A 22074-nucleotide genomic window follows, 5' to 3' on the forward strand; every position below is an offset into this window, starting at 1 on the left:
ACCGTGATTGGTGGATTTTCCCATCACTCTCCACACCAAAACACATAGCTTGGCCTTCCCTGGGATTGGTGAAGTCCTAACCAATGAATGAGCAGCTAACCGGGCCTTAATAGAGACAGACCATTCTGATTGGATAACAGGTTTTCAGGACATGAACTTGACAGTAAACTTAATTTTAGAACATAGATGAGAGAAAATCTGTTAAATATATTGTATTAAATTAAATGAGATAGAAATAAAAAAACAACAATTATTAAATACTTAATTATTATTATCATTATTATTATTATTACATTTATTATTATTTCTTATTTATTGTAGGCTTTAACGCAGCCAACCCCTCTCATCCTGACACTAGCTTTTTAAACCACTGTTCTGTATATAAAGTTTTACTTTTTATTTATATTTTCATTTAACCATTTTCCTTCTGCTTTGGTTAGTCTGTTGTGTATATACTTCAAATTTGGTATAGCCTTCCCTGATAACTGGTACTGCTCCTATGTGGGTTATCAGTGTTGCCATTTTTAAATGGAATAATAAAAAGACATCTACATAATCCAACCCTTCAAACAAGTTAAAAGCAGCAATGCTTCAACTGAACAGGATAGATCAATAAGGGCTATTTCAACAATAAAAGCTTAACAGGTTAAGTTTTAAGATTTATTCTCAGAAAATTAGAATATTGTGATAAAGTTCTTTATTTTCTGTAATGCAATAAAAAAAACAAAAATGACATACATTCTGGATTCATTACAAATCAACTGAAATATTGCAAGCCTTTTATTATTTTAATATTGCTGATTATGGCTTATAGTTTAAGATTAATATTCCCAGAATATTCTAATTTTTTGAGATAGGATATTTGAGTTTTCTTAAGCTGTAAGCCATGATCAGCAATATTAAAATAATAAAAGGCTTGCAATATTTCAAATGATTTGTAATGAATCCAGAATGTATGACATTTTTGCATTACAGAAAATAAAGGACTTTATCACAATATTCTAATTTTCTGAGACAGTCCTGTATATTTATTCTTTTTTCAATTAATTCTGCCATTCTGATATCCAGTGAGTAATTTATGCCAACATCAGCCCCTGATCCTGATATTGGATTTGATCAGTACAATCTGCACTTTCAATATGATTATACCAAATGTTGTTTTTTTAAAGCACTAAAATCAATTGATACATGCTTGGATTTGCCAGGAAAGAGATCACACTGGCTGCCTAAGTATAAAGTCACAAATGAGCTATGCAAGAATGTGTGATGTATTTGGTAGCAAAAGCTCAAACATCATCATTTTCATGTTTAATTTTGAAATAAATATTATATTTAAATATTATATATTTTCTAAATTAAATCACCCAGCTTCCGGGATGGTTATGTTTCTCACTAGTTCTTTGGCTGCAGTTTTCCACTGCATATTCCCACAGCTGGGAAGAATGGAGCCTTATTGTGGAAAGCTACTGGTCAGATAGCTGTAATTCAGGGCTGTGCCTCTAGATGGCGTTGTTTGTTAAAATGTACACGCTTTCTGGCAGACAAACCAGATAGTAGTTCAAAAACATCAGTTAAAAGTTTTCATGAGCTAAAATCATTCGTCCTAATAAGCATCTGAGAGTTGATCACATCTAGCTTAGTGTAGGAATTTGGAGGCCAGCAATTCGGTCACAACATAAGTTCTTTATTCAAACCAGTCATTTACAACAGTACACATTTAAGTATTACTTATAACTGCAATTAAACAATTCTACTTCCAGATAGATGAGCATTTGTGCTGCTCATCAACTGTGACTAACACAAACAGGTATGCAGTGTTATATACGGCCTCTTCGGGATTCTTTGGCATGCCATCAAACAACATCAAACAGGACAATCTCCCCTGGTCCAAAAAATGTACACGAATCTAAACATGTGCTTTCAGTAGTAGGCTGGTATTGAGCCAAAGTTACCAACACAAAAAAGTTATACAAGTGACGGACAAATAATTTCATTCCCTGCCAAAAAAGCCTCTTCAGCTCAAGCATTTCTCCTATGAGATAAAACAGAGCTGAATAAGCTTGTAGGGTTGCCAGTAGAGAGAGACAAGGCAGGGAGAGGGGGCTGAGGGGAGGGAGAATGGGAGATGATAAAACTCCACTGTGAACCCTCCTGTACGCTCAGAGCAAAGGAGACACGGAGAGCAGAAGGGCAGGGAGTGCAGCAGGGAGTGCAGCAGGGAGTGCAGCAGGGAGTGCAGCGGAGCAGGCTAAAGGGAACCTACCGGCCATTCAATCCCTGCACATGGACTTGGGCTTGGTGGGAGAAGTCAGCCAGCTGCACCTGAACTGTATCAGGTGAGGCAGAAGACAACATTGTTACCTGTATTGTTTTTATGAAAGCGGTGAAGAGCAAGTTACACTTGAGGAAGGCAAGAGGAAGGCTGAAATCCAATGAATCCTGGACCTTCTTCATCTCCTCTGTGCGCCTTGTGCAGACCTGCAGGCTTAGATAGATTCACCTGAACGCTCGCCTGCATCGTCTTGATGAAAGCTCGGCTCGCGTGGATCTCCCAGCTTTTCCAATCGCCACGCCATTGTGCTGGAACGTGGATCCCTTGCCCAGTGTGAGAAAAAAAAAGTCAAACAAAAAAAAAGCCCAACAAAACCCGCAGAGCAGAGTGAGGGGAAAGAAAGAACACTGCCATCCATCTCCAGTCCAGCATCAGCTTTTGGACACCCCTCCTCTCTGTCTCTTCATTTGCCCCCTGTGCCCCCCCTTCTAACACCTAGCCCCCCCCCGACAGAGCAGAAAGCGTGAAAAATCTCACTAATGGGTTTATTTGCTGTCAGATCTGCGCCGAACTGTCATTCCCTTGGACCATTCTGCTTGACACATTTCATAGTTGAGTAAGCCTCCTTTGGCTTTCTGGCTACACTTAACAGTGCCCCTGCGACTTTGTGCTGGTTGAGAGCTCATCAAGAGGGGAGGAACGGCAGCAGCAGTCAGTCTGACAGTCTCTTGGACAAGGAGTCCCTGAAGCTACATTCCTCCAGACTCCCTCTCCCCGCTTGTGTCTGCGAGCCTCGTGGGCATCCTCTGCTTCTGTTCAACCACACCACCGGTCCTCCCCCCGCAAGATTTGACTTGTTTCTGCAGGCACTCCGGTGCAGATCGAAAGAGTGTGAAGATGTGGTGTGGGGTTGGGCCTCTGGCCGTGGCAGCTGCAGTGTTTTGGACTCAGTGTGTCCTTCTGGATGGGGTGGATGCCAAGAAGGAGAGAAAGAGGCCAAAGGAGGCCACTCCACAGCGCACGGAGGCATACAACGCCACTCTGTCCAACAGTGAGGAGGTCGGTGGAGGCAGCAAGGCAGTGAGTCCAGATCACTTCTTTCAAAAAAGAATTTAAGCTTGTCATGTTCGTGTTTCTGTGTTTCACATGAGTGAGAAATCAGTTGTGCACGAGATGTGCAGATTTTGTGGTCAGAAAAAGGCTGTGTGCAGTGGAAATAAGGCGCAGTGAAAGGTAAAAGCCGTTCAGGACAGGTGTGCCCTCACAGGTCAAGCTTCCGACGGTGTGACAGACAAAAGTGTGTGAAACTCTTAATGGATGACTTCTGTAAGAATGCTGGGAATGTGAACATCGGAAGGCCGATCAATGCATCAATTAGTGCGCACCGCGGGTGTCTCGCACCAATTTATGTGCCTTTGAGGACAAATTAGGATGTAGTGAAGAGCAAGATAGGAGGTTTTTGCCACGGTAGCAATGAATTAACTTGTAAGGATTACACTTTAAGAAACAAGTTTCTACTTCCCAGGGAGAAAACAAGAACATTAGTTAAGGAGTCGGCATTGCAAGAACAATGTTGTTTTCATTAGAAACATGCTTCCCTTGCAAAACAGCATGACTGTGGTACACATCCATTTTCAGGAGCAACAATTGGCCCATGACTCTGTTATTTATTGGTTTATTGTTGGTGTTGCATATTTGTGAGAGTTTCCAACAGGGTATTTGTTTTTCTTTCAGCCCACCCATTATGTTGGCGTTCTCATGTAACTCTCACTGCCCTATATACCAGCTTTGGGATCTCGTGGTAACCTCTACCGCCGCCTCCACCCCTCACCCACACCCCACGCTGAAACCACACAGTGAGGTCTCCTTTGTGTCTTTCCGAACACTTTGTAGGTGGTTGTGGCCTGCTGGTGTTTATTTGACTTGGTTGGCCGTGTAAAAGCAGCAGCTATGAAGAATGACCTTGTGTCAGCCGTGAAGCCTGTTGAAGATTTAACCCCCACTGTGGTCTCACTGCTCCGTTCGGTCCCACAGGGAGCAGGGTGTCTTCACAAATCCTTCTTAGGGGGGGCTGTGATGTAACTCCTGGGAAAATGTGGTCGGGCAGATACGTAGAGACCCGTGGTGATGTTGTTCCCAGCCCATTGATTCTGTCAGGCACAAGCTCCAGTCTGACTCCGCTGTGTCTGGGACATCCGATAGGGGCGGTGTGGGCCTGAAAAGTTGGGCAGCATGCCGTGTAAGCCCCTCACAAAGCCCCACAGAAAGGGCCCTGAAAGGGAACACCTCAGTGAGGATTAGCCCCCTCTCTAGCATTCCTTTCATCTCATCTCCCACAATCAGACACTAATGACATAATCACTCCAAAGATGCGGCGTCGTGCCAGATAGTGACTTTGCCAAACAATGTCACCTCCCTTCGGAACCTGAAATTTAAGCCTGACATCCGTGGAAGTGGACATATTCAAGGTTGAATTTGTTGCTGCCACTCCATTTGGGTTTCTGTTGAACAAAAATTAAAAGAAAGAAGAAAAAGAGAAAAAAAACATGCCACACACCATGAAAAGTGGTAAACTTGCTTTTCTTGGGTAGTTTGTAAGTTTATCCTATTACACATCTGTTAGGTCTCAGAGAAAACAGCCCGTCCATTGGAGCTGTCTTGGCAAGCAATTTGTGTTCTCAAACCAGCCAAACATTTACACTCCACATTTACATTTTTTTTCCCTTGTGGCCAGTGGAAAACTGTTCTTATGATGGCATTTCTATCTGGCCAATCCCCTGTGTGGGCCGCTGGCAGCGTACAGTTGTATGCTGCATTCCTCTGGAGATTTTCCATTTGAAAGTGATCACAACAGTAGGGTCTGCTGGGATATTGCTGCGGGAGGAACTTTTTTTGTTTTGGTGACATGATGATCGCCCCGGACTGCCATTGTACACTTTACTTTTAGTGCAATATGTCAAAAAGGTACAAGGCTTATTGCTCTTCACTCATAAAATAAAGAATCTGTCACTGTTGAGAGCGTGAAGATCTGTGATGGCTGTAATGGAGGGAGTGGAGTGAAACATCACGGCTGCTGTGTTGAGTAATAGCTGGGTTTAGCCCGAAGCAAAGGTTTTTGTTTCCTCTCTCTCATCCCTAGAGATGATTAATGCAGCAGTGTGTGGGACCGTCAGGATAAAGCCACACATAAGAGACGAGGCAGAGCTGCACAGCACACAGGGCCACTGTAAGAACACACACCGTTCACACATGCCATGCACTGCCCCAAGTCCGTGTGGTTTGATTTTGACCTCTGCTTTCAACACGCTGGACAGCAACCACCGTTATGTCCAATCAAGATGTGCAAAAAGTAACCAAAACTTTTGGAGTTTTAACCCGCTTTTACTTTTTCCCCTTTGGCTCCATGTCAAATTTATAGAAATTCTTTAATCTTGCCTGAGTCTGATCATGTGCCCCGTCATGTTCATAGAATCTGGATTTGTCAACTTTCTTTAGCTCAAGTAAAAGCAACTGTGTTCTTTAATCTACAGATTCGGTTACATACTGAAGAACTATTTATTTTGATACTGGCCTAATATAAAAAGGTCTGAAAATAGTTAAAAGCAGCTAGTTTCAGGTTACTGAAACCTTCTCTCACGCATGAGCTCAGCTATCGTTTGCTTGCTCATCCATCGTTAAAACCGTAGAAATTGTGATTGGTATCGTAAAAAAGTCAAATGAATTTGGAAACAAGTTTTGAGAGTTGTTAAATCAAAAAGAAACATCTTACACTTGGCACCGCATTACTCAGTTGGGAATGAATTATAGTGCACTTTATACATACTCTAAATGTCCAAGTTCCACGTGGGAAGTTTCAAATGGAACATGTCTGAAGATGGAATTCCAATTTTAAAAGTTGGTGAAATATGGACTATACCCTGACGTCAGAAGTTGATATGCCTGGTACTCACATCAGCAAAGCAAACACAGTTAATCATATTGTTTATAACGGTTCTGTCTGATTTTATTTACATTAAACCCTTTTTATTTGTTGTTATGCTGTTTGCATGTGCTGAATGCTGAATGTGGTGCTGTGGTGACTTGGTATTTTGAACAATGGCTAGCACTGTCCCGTCTGAATTTGGCTGATCTGATATCTAGAGAGTTTCACTCTCGACACTGTCAAGTTGAGCGTGACATTCCGAGGTCGGACTTCTCAGGTAAAGGGAATATGTGTATTCATTGACTATCAAAAGATGAAAATGTCCTGCAGCCCGGAAAGTGTTGGGGAGTTTTACACGTGTCCACTTCCACAAAACACGACAACGTCCAAACAAACTTGATTTAATCTGTTTCCAGTTATTGAAGATATTGCATATGGGAGATGACACAACCCAGGCTGAGATGATTGATGAGGATGACAGCCAGTAAATTGGTGATAGAATTGATTATAGAAAAAGATAGAAATCCACTGGCCTTTACGCTGTGCAGTATTCACTAATTGCAAGTAAAACTGTGAGGAAGAAAACACAAACGAAACCAACCAGACAGGTCATGTAGGAGAGAAGTATGGAGAGGTCTTTGGGTGTTTTTCTGCAAGGTATGATTGTCTTTTTTTTTTTGGTCTGCAAGTGCAGCCAAAGTTTATTGTAGAGAAGCATAAATATGCCGTCAATTCAACGCAGAATGTGCACACTCAAAATCTGAGAATCAAAATCCAAAATATGAGGAGGCGGGACGTAAGATCTAACTCATCAGCTGCTGAATGGCTCAATTCACTGAATCCTTCAGCCGACGAGCTAGATCTCCATCAGGACGGTTAACTCTCCATCGTAGATCGACGTGGCACTGATTTTACGTTCCTTTTCGAAATTGCAACTGCAAAAATAAAAAGCACAACTGAGACAGATGGTTCAAAAATGGAGATGGCTTTAGAACTAATGGCGAGAAAAGAAAAAGTGTAACCAAAAAAGATGATTGCACTCTCGGTTAGAGATTTTGGTTTCTTGGTAACAGAATCTGGGTTTTGGTTCACACACTTTGGATTTCCATCCTCAGATTTTGGGTTTTAATTCGCATTACATTTGGCATTGACCATACATAAACACATGGCTGTTCATGTGAGAAAAATGTTGGTGGTTTGCATAATGTGTTTTTAATGTAACTTAATGTGCATTAAGTCTTTTTGAAAAAACAAATAACTAAAAACAGCACTAGTACGTGTAATAGCAAGCAATTTCTTTTGGCTTTTCCCTTTGAGGAGTCACCACAGCGGATCATCATGTTCCACCATGTAGAATTGGCACAGGTTTCATGTCGGATGCCCTTCTTCATACAACCCTCCCCGTTTATCTGAGTTAGGGGCTGGCACTAGGAGAACACCGGCATGTGACTGAATTACTGCCGCTAAACGGTGGGAAATGTGGCTCCAGATCTTAATACCAGTCTCATCTGTGCAGAGCGACACAGGTCATGGCATTTGTGAAACTGTGAGGGATGTTTTATCTGTGGGTCTGTATTTGTGAGCAGTCTCTTTAAAATCAGATTCAGTGTTGAAATGCAGTTTCACAACACTTTTTTTCTTTCCCTCTTTTCAAACAGACACCTATGCAGGTGAACAGCCCTCAGTGGGAGACTGGAGGGTGTGGTAGTGGAGTTTCACTCTGTCATTCTGACAAAATGTAGTTTGTCTTTAGTTTTGTTGTAACTCACTAGTGACTTTCATCTTTGCTTTCTGTTTGGCGAAGATTTGGTACCTTAAATCAGCTGGTGAGGTTTAGGCACCAAAAACATGGGATTAGCAGCCGTCTACAAGAAAAGCTATGGCTTGTCTAAAACATGCATCCTCTTTTTCCAAGTATACCAACAGAAAGTCCCACCCCATCTGCAAACATGTTGAAGGTATGAAAAAGCCTCCAACCCATTACTCTGAAATTTGTGCAAATGAGAAAGGCCCAGACTAAATCCAGTGTTTCATTTGTTCCTTCAGTCTGAGCTGCAGTACAAACACAGTCTATGCTGTTTCCATGTAGAAAAATGGCTTGGTCTGAGATAGGGCTGGGCGATTTTGGACAAAAATAAAATCCAGATTTTTTTCTCTGAAAACCCGATTTTCGATTACGATTTCGATTTCTTTGGTAAAACTACAAAAGACAATGGAATAAATTGTTTCAAATATTTTATCTTTATTTTTAAATAAAAATAGTAAACAAATTTCCCTACTGGGAATGAAGTGCAATAGAAAGATACTGTAAATCCTCCTAGAATTTAGTAAAGTGACAACATTTACAATTTTCTTGACCAAACAAAGATGACTAGACGAGCTCTGTCTGTAATGCAGCCAGCTGTAAAAAGGGAAAATCGATTTTCCGATTTTCCTTTTGTAACATCGATTGTGATTAATAAATCCGATTTAGATTTAAAATCGATTAATCGCACAGCCCTAGTCTGAGATAATGACAACACAATAGGGATGAAGATTTTTATTTTCAACCAGTCCCTTACAATTATAATATTACACCTCATTTCTGCCAGCAGGGCCCCTCTTTGTAACAGAGGCGACTTTAATGTGCTGTACTCCCTGCTTGCATCACCACTTATCAGATTTCTCCAAGTGCTTGTAACCCAACCATTCATGGACAAAGTACTTGAATAAAAGTGAACCTCTAAAAAAAGAATACTCTTTGTTCTTATGTAACACCGTTAAATGAATTGTGAAAAAAAAAGGAGGAGATAATGACAACCCCTAACACATGGTTTGACTGCTCACAGTCAAACCATGTGACAAACCTCTTTCTACACGAGACGGATCTGGATTACTGCTGCGTTTCAACAGCTCATTTTACCTACCACGGGGAAAATTAGCACTCAGCCGAGTTTTAAAGGTATAATTTATACACAAAACAGATGTGATGGGGTGATTGCACCTTTTTTAAAGTTTATATTGCCCTGTTATATCAAAAGACAAGCCAAGATGGTCTGGTTTTTTTCATATGCACAAACTTTTCAGCCACTCTACAACGTAAAAAAAAAGCTTTTTTGACTTAACAGTGACATAGTTAGAAACAGCAAGCTAAACGCAAACCATGTTATGAAAATAAACTGTTTTTTATAACATGACAATATTTCAATCATAGTTCCAAATGTGTTCCAAAAGAATGTGTTGAGCTGATGATTGCATCCTCATGGGGTGATAAAGTATTTAGGTCTTGCACCAGTGTTTGGAAATTGTGTAATAATGTAGTGAAAAGAGAGCAGAGTCAACATTGCATGTCTAACTGCGTTTAGTTCTTGTGTGATAAATCCTCAAGGTAGTCCGTGTCTTTGAAGAGCAGTGATGGGGAACGCGGTGCTGCATGCATGACGACGGAGATGCACGCATGTTTGCAGGATCCCCTCATCCCTCACAGCCGGGGGATCCCTGCCTCGCGGGGGAATCGTCGGCCTTGGGTTAGGCCCTTCCACTCAAGCATGGATGACTGCACAGGGAGCAGTGGCTGTATGTAAAAACAAATGATTATAAAAAGCCTCTCCATCATCCCGCTAAACCTTAAACCTGCATGTACAACATTTTTTATCAGAAACAAAATGTTTCATTTTGTCTAGTGTGTGCAAACAGATAGAACAGATAAGATTAAAGCGAAGCTGAGATACAGTTAGTTCAGCTGTAAACATGGAAGAATTCAGGAGCTGCCTTCCAGAAGAGTAGGGTTACAGTATCTGGTTGCAGCGTGAGAGACATGTTTTAACAGTTGTGTTTGTGTTTTTGATGGCATGTTGCCCCAAGGAAATATTTCCCATTTTATTGCTTCAAATAAATTCAACCTAATTTTCCCCAAACTACACAAAAAACACATTAACAGCAGTGCTCGTGGAAGAGTCATTTTTCTCCGGGTAATAAAATTGGAGGCTTCAGTGAGTGATCTACAGTGACGGCAGTGGTGGCCGTGAATCAGCAGACAGAGCGGTTGTGCAGGAAAAGGAGCAGTTTGACACTCAGACACTCAGTGTGTCAAAGTGGGACAACAATTTTGTATTGTGACCCTTTGCTTAAAAGAAAAAAGAAGAAACCTTCCTGATAACTGGATTCAAATTGGACTTTATGCACAAATTATAACAGCAAATTTGTATTTGTTTTAATTTTAAAATCATGAATCATAATTTGGCAGCACGGTGGCTTGGTGGTTAGCACTGACTACGTTTACATGCAGTCAAAATTGGGGTTATTGCTAATATTCCGGTTACTGAAACATTGGGAATATTCCGTTTACATGGTGATTAATCATTTGGGATATCTGGATCAAACCAGCGACGCACGGAGAACATCATGACACAATTCCCGTCATTTCTGCTTCTTCTTCCTGTATCCAAATTCTAAACAAATGCTGCTTCGCGCAACTTTTGTCTCACCTTCTTTTAAATCTTCTATCCCGGTACTTTCTACCGTCTACAAATGCAGAAATGTTCATATCCTTCATTACATTTATGAAGTGATTAGTCTCCTCCTGGTCTTGGTTTCTCCGTGTTTATAAGAACTTCCTGGACTCAAAAGACCAGGATTCCTTGTGAACAGAGCATGTGCAGAAAACACATTCCTGTTCCGTTTGATGGGGATATTCTGTTTGGCGTTTACATGACCCAATATTCAGGTTTTAAAAGGAGTAACCCAGGGCTCATATTGGGGTTTTTCAAAACCGGAATATGAGCAAATTCGGGTTATTCAAAGGGGTTATTGGTGTTTACATGGACGTGCAAAACCGGGTTATTGCCAATATTCAGGTTTTAAAAGTGTTATTGATGCATGGAAACGTAGTCACTGTTGCCTCACAGCAAGAAGGTTCCCGGTACGACTCCCAGGCCCAGCAGGTTCTTTCTGTGTGGAGTTTGCATGTTCTCCCCGTGCTTGCGTGGGTTTCCTCCAGTTACTGCGGTTTCCTCCCACAGTCCAAAAACATGCGTAGTAGGTTAATTGGTGATTCTAAATGGCCCTTAGGTGTGAGTGAGTCTGGTTGTTTGTGTATATGTGGCCCTGCGATGGACTGGCGACCTGTCCAGGGTGAACCCCTACCCTTTTGCATGAAATTAGCTGGGTTAGACTCCAGCAGACCCCCGTGACCCTGCAAAGGATAAAGCGGGTATAGAACATGGATGGATGGATGGATGGATGGATGGATGGAATCATTAATTTTCTTATCAGCTGTTGGAAGGAACAAGCACCGTGGTTGGGGACTAGTAAACTGAATTATAATAAGGGACTATTTCTACCACCACAAGTTTTAACACTAAGGCCACTTTTCCACATAGGGTATTTACAAAAACGGATATTTCCCCCTCTACGTTTTGAAAAATATCCTCGTTTACACGAACCCGCATAAATATCTGTTAAGGTGCTATGAGCAGCCAAACCTACAGGGGGCAGTGTAACGAGAAGATAAAGTCATGCTAGCCAATCAGAATCCTGGAAAAAAACATCAGCAAATGACACGAGTAACTTCCAGTTACTTCCAAGATGAACCAGAGTCTTTCGTTTGGAGTGACAGAGAAGTGGAGTTACTTTTAAGTGTGACTTTAGAATATAAAACAGGTAAAATACAAGAAAATATTGACGGTGGCCAAACTAATTGTAAACACAGGTCGCACTCATGACGCTGCACTGCAAAAACTCAAAATCTTACCAGGAATATTTGTCTTATTTCTAGTTAAAATGTCTCATTTTTAGTCAAAAACTCTCATTACACTTAAAACAAGAGTCATCACCAGATAAATAACTTATTTGACAATTTTCACCTGTTTCAAGTAAATTTTCACTTTTTTCCAGTGATGAGTCTTGTTTTAAGTGTAATGAGATTTTTTTTCACTAAACATTAAACATTTTAACTAGAAATAAGACAAATATTCTTGTTAAGATTTTGAGTTTTTGCAGTGTGGTGATGTTTCTGTCTCATAACGTTCTGACGTTCTGAAGCCTAAATCTCCATTTCCCTGCGTTTACAAGCAAACGTGAAGACGGAGTTTTTGCAAATCTCCACTTTGGCCGGAGTTTTCAGAAATGATCATTTTTGGTGACTTTGAGCTTCGTTTTCGTGTAAACGAACGGCCAAAACGCATGAAAACACCACAGTTTTTGCTACCGGTACGTGTAAACAGGGCCTAAACATGCCCATGTGGTGTTTTTTTTTATTATGAGTGACAGAAACAGTCCACACCATGACCCAACATTTCCACTTTGAAAGTGCATCAATCCAATGACAATGATCAAATCACCTGTTTTAACAGGATTCCTAATTTGAGTTTTGAGCAGTACAATAAAAGGTTCATATTGATGTGTTTCTCCTCTGTTTCACCTGTCGTGTGTCTGTCTCTGCTGAATTCATGCGGTGTATTTACGCCGCCCCACTCGGCTTGACTTGTGTTTTTCCCATGACACCTATAGAATCAGGGCTCCACGCGTGACCGTGACAAGCCCCTTCATTATGGCTCTATAGCAGTCGTTCAAAGCAGACGCACACAGTGGATGACCCGGAGAGGAGGGATAGATGAAGTGAGAATTTCTTTTCCTCCTCTTGGCCGATGAATTGATACAGATGAAAATGTGTCTGATGCAGTAAAATCCTACCAACAAGTCTTACTCAACTGAAACCAAACAGAACTTTTTCTGTGGTCTTTTCCTGTTTTACGAATGAAGCTTTACGTTTTAAACTTTGCTCAAAAACAAACACGTCCATGATAACGATTTATACCACCAGTACTTCAGTGGTGCTTTTTGGAACTGCAGAGGGAGAATAATGAAGCCTAGGTGAGGGCAAGCAACACATTTGGGCATCATTATGTATCCCTGAATACTAAATGGGGCACAGCACTGCAAAAACTCAAAAGATAAGACAATATTTGTCTTATTTCTAGTTAAAATGTCTAATTTTTAGTAAAAAAAAAATCTCATTACACTTAAAACAAGACTCATCACTGGAAAAAACAACAATTTTCACCTGTTTCAAGTAGATTTTCACTTAAAATAAGTAGAAAAATCTGCCAGTGGATTGGCAGATTTTTTTGCTCGTAATGAGAAGATAAATCTTGTCCCATTTGCAGATTTTTCTACTTCTTTCAAGTGAAAATTTACTTGAAACAGGTGAAAATTGTCAAATAACAAGTTATTTTTCTGGTAATGAGTCTTGTTTTAAGTGTAATGAGATTTTTTGACTAAAAATGAGACATTTTAACTAGAAATAAGACAAATATTCCCGGTAAGATTTTGAGTTTTTGCAGTGCAGCGTCATGTGTGCGACCTGTGTTTTTGCAGTGAGAGGTACAGTATTTACAAAAAACTAATATACATTTTTAATAAACAGATAAGATGTTTAATCAATGCAGAACATAAAAGCTTTAATTTAAACAAAATCCACCTCGACTAGCTACAAGCAGGGCTGGACTGGGACAAAAAATCGGCCCGGGCATTTTGAGCCTAGACCGGCCCACCAGGTATTGATGGAAAGAAAATGAAGCCTATGAATGAAAACAAACGTTCTTGTGACACCGCTTGTACACTGTCTTGTTGGTGTGTATGTTCTTGTCTAATAAACCTAAACCTACACCATCCCCCCCAGTCCCGTTATAGATGTACTTAGTACTGTTTCTGAGTAGACCAAGCTGTTTTAACATTTAATAGCTAGACTGGATATGTGTTGCAGATATCTGTAATTCAATTCTTCCTAGTCAAAAACAACATTTCAGATATCTACAATGATATATTAACCCATTTTAAACAGGGGGAACGCATTCTGACAGCGTGAAATACTGCTGTCAGAATGCGTTCCCCCTCTGTTTATCATGAAGGGAGGCTCACACATCTTTCAAATTCATACTGCTGACTTCTTTCACCACCACAGATAAGTCCTGTGATTTTCAGGCTGGGGGGGGGCCAAAATTTTGGGGGTTTTTCGGGTCGGATCGGGTGTCTATATGCGCAATTTTAACTCTCACATTAGCAAAATACTGGATAACTTCCCCTGCCTCATCATCATTTGGCTTGCCTCGACGCGGGGCCCCACGGCTGCTGGAGACCCGGTCGGATCGGTGATTTTTGTAACAAATTTATCAAACAAGCCTTTCAGAGAGGCATTAAACTCTTCCATTTTCTTTTTTCATCCCCTGATGGAAATTTCCTGATTCTGTCTCGTTCTCTCGACATTGTGTGACAGTTTGTTCCAACTCCACCCGTCTGGATCAGAGCACCTTGTGTCTGCGCTTGGTTTGACGCAGTTGTACTGAACAACAGACACGCGCATCATTGCACATATATTTATTGATATGCACAGACTAGTACACATTTAGGTCTGTAATGGAACGTGACTGTTGATATTTATGAGGGAAAAAACGAAAAAAAAATTGAAAAAAAAAAGAATTTGAAAAAAAAAAAAAAAAAAAAAAACGGCCCAGGGCGCGAGGCCCCTTGGGGCGCGAGGCCCCTTGGGGCGCGAGGCCCCTTGGGGCGCGAGGCCCCTTGGGGCGCGAGGCCCCTTGGGGCGCGAGGCCCCTTGGGGCGCGAGGCCCCTTGGGGCGCGAGGCCCCTTGGGGCGCGAGGCCCCTTGGGGCGCGAGACTTCAGCCCATAACCAATCTAACTCATCATAACCAATCGGCCAGTGGTACCAGTTGTTGTCAGGTAAAAAACAAAATCAAATGGGCCGATGGGCCTGCCCGGGCCAAAAAAAATTAAAAAAATCGGCCAGCCCAAAATCGGGCCGGCCGATGGTGATTTTGGGCCGGCCCGGGCCAAAAAAAAAAAAAAAAAAAAAAAAAAAAAAATTTTTTTTTTTTTTTTTTTTTTTTTTTTTTTTGGGCCGGCCCGGCCCGGCCCAAAATCATCATCGGCCCACCGGGCAAATGCCCGGTATGCCCGATGGCCAGTCCACCCCTGGCTACAAGGGTATAATGTAGCCTTTGTGTCGACTGGTGAAGGGTCTTTGGACCTAATTAAAAGATCTTAAAGAGGAGATAGTTAGCTGATGCATTATATCAGTGTAAGCCATCCATTATCTGTACATATTTATTCCAGTGCAGGGTCATAATGATCTCCTGGAGCCTGTCCCATCTCTGGGCGAAAGGCACCTTGGACAAGTTCCCAGTCCATCGCAAAGCCACACACAAAAAAAAACACCACACATACTCACATTCACTCCTATATGTAATTTAGAATGACCATTTCACCTGACGTTCATGTTTTTAATGTTTGAGGAAGCCTGTTCTGGCTATTTTGTTCAATATAGCCACGGCCCCAGCCTTAGAAGAGTGGGTTTTAACCAGAGGTGGGTAGATTAGCCAAAAATTGTACTCAAGTAAAAGTACTGTTACTTCAGAATAATATGACTCAAGTAGAAGTAAAAAGTAGTCATCCAAATAATTACTTGAGTAAAAGATAAAAAATACTTGGTGAAAAAACTACTCAAGTACTGAGTAACTGTTGAGTAACATCTGATTTATTTTTTTAACACAACCATTCAAACAGACAAAAGTACAAAATAATCATCTTCAGTAATAATAAAATTAATTAAAAATAATAAAAAATAAAAAATAGCTTAAATTAAAATAATCTTAAAGTAAATTCAAGTACTTTAATAAATAAAATAAATAAAATAACAGAATAAAAAAATAAATTAAGCACAAGTAGCACAAAATGTCAAGCCTTTGTACTTTTCTTTTTTAACCAGGCAGAACTAGAACAAACATGAACTCATAGAAACTCTGTGTGTGTTTGAGTCTGTGTAAATGTGACAAAACATGCAAAAACAAACATTTTTCCCAAAGAATCACCCAGTGATGTCATGAGATTGACGCGTACGCGGATAAAAGGGATAAAAGAAAAGTAACAGCTCAACGTAGCCTAATGTAGCGGAGTAAGAGGAACAGTTTCTTCTTCACAAATCTACTCAAGTAAAAGTAAAAAGTATAGTGATTCAAAACTACTCCTAAAAGTACAACATTTCCCAAAACTTACTCAAGTAAATGTAATGGAGTAAATGTAACTCGTTACTACCCAGCTCTGGTTTTAACACACCTTGGTTGTAAATCCAGATCCAGTCACCATGCAGCCAGTCATTGTGGGAAAATAAACTCAAAATATCCTACAAAACTTCATAAGCCAGCACAAAGTGTATGTTCTAGTTTATGTGAAAGAAAGAAAATGTATGAGAATGCTATGGTGAGATTCTACGGTGAGTTGTGGTTAAAAAACTGTGCTTGCTTCCCAACTAACATTGTCCCACAAACTCTTTCCACTTCCCTTTGTTAGCTGGCACCACACCCACAATTACATGGGTGTGGCCAAGCTGTCACTCAGCGGCCAGCCTGCCAATCAGTGGCCAAACTGCCAAAACAAATCAATGAACTAGAACCAAAAATATGGGAAGTGGTGAAATCATAAATATTCCTTTAATAAAAACATAAATGCTGTTTTGGCTCCTACAAAGCCAAAGAACCTGGGGCTGGGACCAGGAACCCTCTAGCTGGAAAGGCAACAGTGCTAACAACAAAGCCCATTGGACAGGAACCGCTAACAGGAACCGTCTCCATTACACCGAGGCGCCACACAAGAACCACACTGCAAAAACTCATAAATCTTAACAAGAATATTTGTCTTATTTCTAGTTAAAATGTCTCATTTTTAGTCAAAGAAATCTCATTACACTTAAAACAAATCACTGGAAAAAACAACAATTTTCACCTGTTTCAAGTAGATTTTCTCTTAAAATAAGTAGAAAAATCTGCCAGTGGAACAAGATTTTTTTCCTTGTAATGAGAAGATAAATCTTGTCCCACTGGCAGATTTTTCTACTTATTTCAAGTGAAAATTTACTGGAAACAGGTAGGGGTGGGTTAAAAATATCGATATATCAATATTTTATCGATATGCATGTGTAGGAACGATTATCGATACATAAATCCAAGTATCGATTTAATTTTTTTTTTTTTTTTTAATCACGATTTTTTTCCCCGAGTTTATCACCCAGTGCTCCTACCTAAGTCAGTCCTGGGCATTGCTCCACCTACCAACCTCGGGAGGCCCTGCACTGAGCTCAAGTCTCCTCCTTACTTGAGGAGTGAGCAGGCTGCTTCACCAGACAGGGTGGGGTTTCTCTGGCCGGACGTGGCGCGTGGAAGGAGCATGTTATTCCGTTATTGTAACCAGAATATCGATATCGAATCGTATCATATCGGAAATCGTATCGTCTTGGGACCTAGTGTATCGGTATCGTATCGTATCGGGAGGTCAGTGATGATACCCAGCTCTAGAAACAGGTGGAAATTGTCAAATAACAAGTTATTTTGCTGGTAATGATTCTTGTTTTAAGTGTAATGAGATTTTTTGACTAAAAATGAGACATTTTAACTAGAAATAAAACAAATATTCCTGGTAAGATTTAGAGTTTTTGCAGTGCACTGACCCAACAAACAACACAGCGGACACAGCGTTGGCCGTAATGCGCATTTTTGTTGATTGCAAAAGGCCAGCAGCGTAAAAGGAGATGAAAAAGAAACAAGTAAACAGAAAGGGACAAAGATGTGCCTTGCGTTTTTTGATTGCTTTTTAAATACACTGCAGTGGTAGCTAGGAACCAGTACGTTTTGCTACGGCATATCAGCCATTTGGTCCTGACTCAAGAGTTTCTTTCTATGTACTACTGCACAGTATAGATAAAATCACTTTCAGATATTGGTCTTAAGCCAAAAGGTGTATGGTCCTAATCTAACATTTTAAATTCTCACAGATAAGAGTTTATTAGTTTTCAGTAACTAAGCAATCCACCCAATAATGTGCAGAATAGTCCAGGGAGCCTAGTCCAATATTTGGAATCCAATCCAATAATCATCTAGAGATGCAGAATAAACCAGAGAGGGCAAGGATGAGACTAATCCAACGAGCTGGTCCAGGAGTCGAAAACCAGAAGATCCAATAGAGGCTAAGGGTGTAACAATATATCGTGCCACGAAATTTCGCGATACAAAAACGTCACGATACATGTCGTGGAGGTGACAAACTGTATCGCGATATTGGGTTATTAATATTAATATATTGTTTTCTAGTAACATCCTATTGGTGCAGCAGGATCACGTGACGACCTCGACCCGCGGACCAAAATCTGACTCCGCTCAGAAGAAACTAGTAAATGGCTTAAATGGTAAATGGCTTACACTTATATAGCGCTTTCCAGCTGTACTCCTACAACCCCAAAGCGCTTTACACTGCAAACATTCACCCACACACGCACACATTCACACACCGGCCGTCGGCGGAGCTGCCATACACAACGGCGCTAGCCTGACAACCGGGAGCAACCGGGGGCCAAGGTTGCTCCCGTGTCTTGACACTTTGGTGGACACAGTAGGACCGTTTTGCGTCCCGATCACGGGACTCGTGGGGGGTTTTGAGCTCTGAACTTTTACTTCTAAGGTGAGCATGAATCAATCTTTTTTATGATGTAAAGATTGTGTCGTCCCCAAAGGAGGGAGGATGAAACGATACCGGGGTTCACCTTACGGCCTCAGGCTGGAGCAGGTGAAGCTCTGAGCTCTGGCACAAGATCAATAACAGTCATGTTGCATTTGGAGTTTGGGACTTTTCATAGTTTATTTATTTACTTTTATTTATTTATTTAATTTTAGTTGTTACATTTCTGGAAAAGAAAAAAGTCAAGTCAAACATGAGAGAAACTATTCAGTTTGTGACAAAATATTTGTACTTGTATGAAACTGAAGATAATGCAAACCTGACATTTACTTTTAGTTCAGTTTGTGGAAAATGGTTGTCCTGGCTTTCTCTTTAAAACTTAAACAGTTATAAAGCATTACAAACTGTAACAATAGGACAAACGTACAGCATTGTTTTGTACTTTGTGTCTTTCAAATAAAAGATAATTTTTTCCAGTCATATGTTCCTCATTCAAGGTTGTTAAAAAAATACTGCTATAATATCGTATCGTTATCGTGACCTCAATATTGTGTATCGTACCGTATCGTGAGATTAGTGTATCGTTACACCGCTAATAGAGGCCAAGTAGTCAAATCCAAAAGGGCTAGACGAGAGCCGGGGTCAGGACGAACAGGTCTGAACACCCAACGCAGTAATCATGGAGTGGGCTACGGGGCGGGCTAGAATTGCTGACAATCTGGCAACAAAGTAGGAGAGAGCAGGGGTAAATCTAGTGAGGAATCCAGGTGCTGTCAATCTGCAATCAGAAGCACAGATGATGTTGCATTCAGGGGACACTCGGAAAAGACGCCTCTGACTTGACATACTCATTATTTTCTTCATCCCCATGATCACATTATTTCATATGACACAGACAGTGAACGCCCAACAGTATTCCTACATGACCCAGTCTTGTCCCATCATCAGCAAGTTTATTTGTATAGCACAATTCAACAAAAAGGTGATTTAAAGTGCTTTACAGGGACATTAAAACATCACATAGCAAAAATAAAAAAGCATGATTTAAAATACAAACAAAAAGACAGAAATAAGTGCAATAGATAAAGACAGTAGTGAAAATATAATCAAGTTTTGAAACTCAAGCTTAAAAGTACCAGTGCTGGTTTGGAGCTTTATTCAAATGCAGCAGGTTTAGTTTAGTTTAGTTTATTTAAGGATCCCCATTAGAAGCACACAAATGTGCCTCTAGTCTTTCTGGGGTCCTGAACAGAACAGGTGAGTCTTCAACCTGGACTTAAATAAACTGAGTGTTTCAGCTGATCTGAGGCTTCTGGGAGTTTGTTCCAGACAACTTATTTCTTTTCTTTGGCTTTTGGTGTATGGTAAATAGTGTCCTACATCTGTGAGAAGTGATTGTGCACTTTGTGTGTCTGTTCTTTGCCGTCTATTTTCTATTTTCTATTTTCTATTACTATTTTATTGATCATCCTCGTACGTTAGTGATTTTATTGGTTCTGCACTTTGTACTGTATTTTCTTTTGGTATTGTTTCATTTTAAATGTATACTGTACAGCACTTTGGTCGACCTCGGTCGTTTTTAAATGTGCTATATCAATAACATTGATGTGGTCCACTTTGTTGGTCTTGAGGACTGGACCAGCAGAGTTCTGAATGAGCTGCAGTTTTAGGAAGACCTAAAAAATGTATATTAGGTACAATTTATATCAACTGACTACATAGTGTGAGAGGAAATGTTATGATAGTAGGCATTTATCAGACAATGCTGTGATTACGTTTAAAGAAATGGTTCTTTTGTGTTTCTCCTCCTTGCTGTGTCCCAATGTAATGAAAGATGGCTACATAGACTAAACGTCTGCACAGGTGGATTTTCTTGTTGACAGTACTATTGCCTCATGTAATATAGCCTTATGTCAGTGTTAACCCTGTAAGAACAGAGGTAATCAGTGAGAGACGGTTGGCTCCCTGGTTTCATTCAAGGCAAGGCAAGTTTATTTGTATTGAGTACTATTCATACATAATGCAATTCAAAGTGTTTTAAAGCTACATAAAATCACAGGAAGGCAAATAAAATAATTCTATAAAACATAAAAATAATCCTTAATTAAAGCTGCAGGCAGCGATTAACGGGTCCTCCACCCTTGTTCACGTTCAGGCTGCAGTGGAAGCTTGTATGACTTGATGAAGATTCTTCAGGCCTGGACATTTAGTGGATGAAACCACCCACGACTCTCTGTGTCAAACCATTCAAAAGTTATGGCAGAAAATAGGGATTATAAAATATCGACCAATCAGAAAAAGGGGCGGGGCTAATTAATGCCAATGAAGGTGAAGGAGTTAATACCGAGTCCGATGACACCACCCACGAGTCTTTATGTCAAACAATTAAAAAGTTATGGCAGAAAGTAGGAACTATCAAATATGGACCAATCAGATGAAGCCCCCTGCGCTTTTTGGCGTCTATCGTCGCCACGGTAACGCTTTTGACTGAGAAAAGTAATGTGCCTTGCCGCAGGATGGAGATGCACATTTTGATGTATAACACACCTGGGTGCACGTTACGGTTCGGGCCGTATTAACTGCCGAAGGAATGGCATAAATTGCGCCAAAATTACATGATTAATTCAAAATGGCCGACTTCCTGTTTGGTTTCGGCCATGACGCCAAGAGACTTTTGTTTAAGTTGCGACATGATACAGGTGTGTACCGATTTTCGTGCATGTACGTCAAACCGTATTGTGGGGCTTGAGGCACAAAGTTTTCTAGGGGGCGCTGTTGAGCCATTTTGCCACGCCCATTAATGCAAACCATTAAGTATCACATTTTTCACCAGGCCTGGCTTGGTGCAAAATTTGGTGACTTTTGGGGCACGTTTAGGGGGAAAAAAAGGCCCTCATTTCGTCAGAAGGAAAATAATAACAATTCCTACAGAAACAACAGGGCCTTCGCACTGTCAGTGCTCGGGCCCTAATTAATGATTAAATTGAAAAACAGAGTGCAGATAAAGTCCTTTCAGTTGCACAGCTAAATAGAACTGTGTTCAGCCTGGATGGGAACATCGTCTATATCTCACATGTTCCGGAGGACTGTTCCAGATTTTCAGAGCATAACAGTGAAATGCAGCTCCAGCTAGTTCAGTCCCGACTGGGCTCCAGCAGGAGACGGCTCCCTGAGGTTCTCAGAGGCCCAGCTGCTTCATGTGGCTCCAACATGTCAGAGATGGACCTTTACTTGGTGCTAAGCTGTTTTAAAATCTTCTCTCTGAGTGACAGGGAGCCAGTGCAGAGACCTGAGGACGGGACTAATATGCTCGTAATTCCTGATTCAGAAGCAGACTTCAAGAAACCGTGTAGAGTGTTTGGTACTCAGATCACCTCTTT

General features: G+C 40.8%; 1 protein-coding gene across 1 annotated transcript in view; it reads left to right on the top strand.

Moving 5' to 3' along the window:
- Positions 1 to 2178: 2178 nt before the first annotated feature.
- c1qtnf12 (C1q and TNF related 12) overlaps positions 2179 to 22074 on the top strand; it is a 47610-nt gene continuing 27714 nt past the window's right edge. Inside the window, exon 1 of the mRNA XM_061735217.1 lies at positions 2179 to 3352. Within this exon, the coding sequence (XP_061591201.1) occupies positions 3170 to 3352 (183 nt within the window). The 5' untranslated portion in view covers positions 2179 to 3169. The remainder of the gene's footprint in view (positions 3353 to 22074) is intronic.

This window comes from Cololabis saira, chromosome 12 (genome assembly GCF_033807715.1).
Source record: "Cololabis saira isolate AMF1-May2022 chromosome 12, fColSai1.1, whole genome shotgun sequence".
Lineage (NCBI taxonomy): Eukaryota > Metazoa > Chordata > Actinopteri > Beloniformes > Belonidae > Cololabis > Cololabis saira.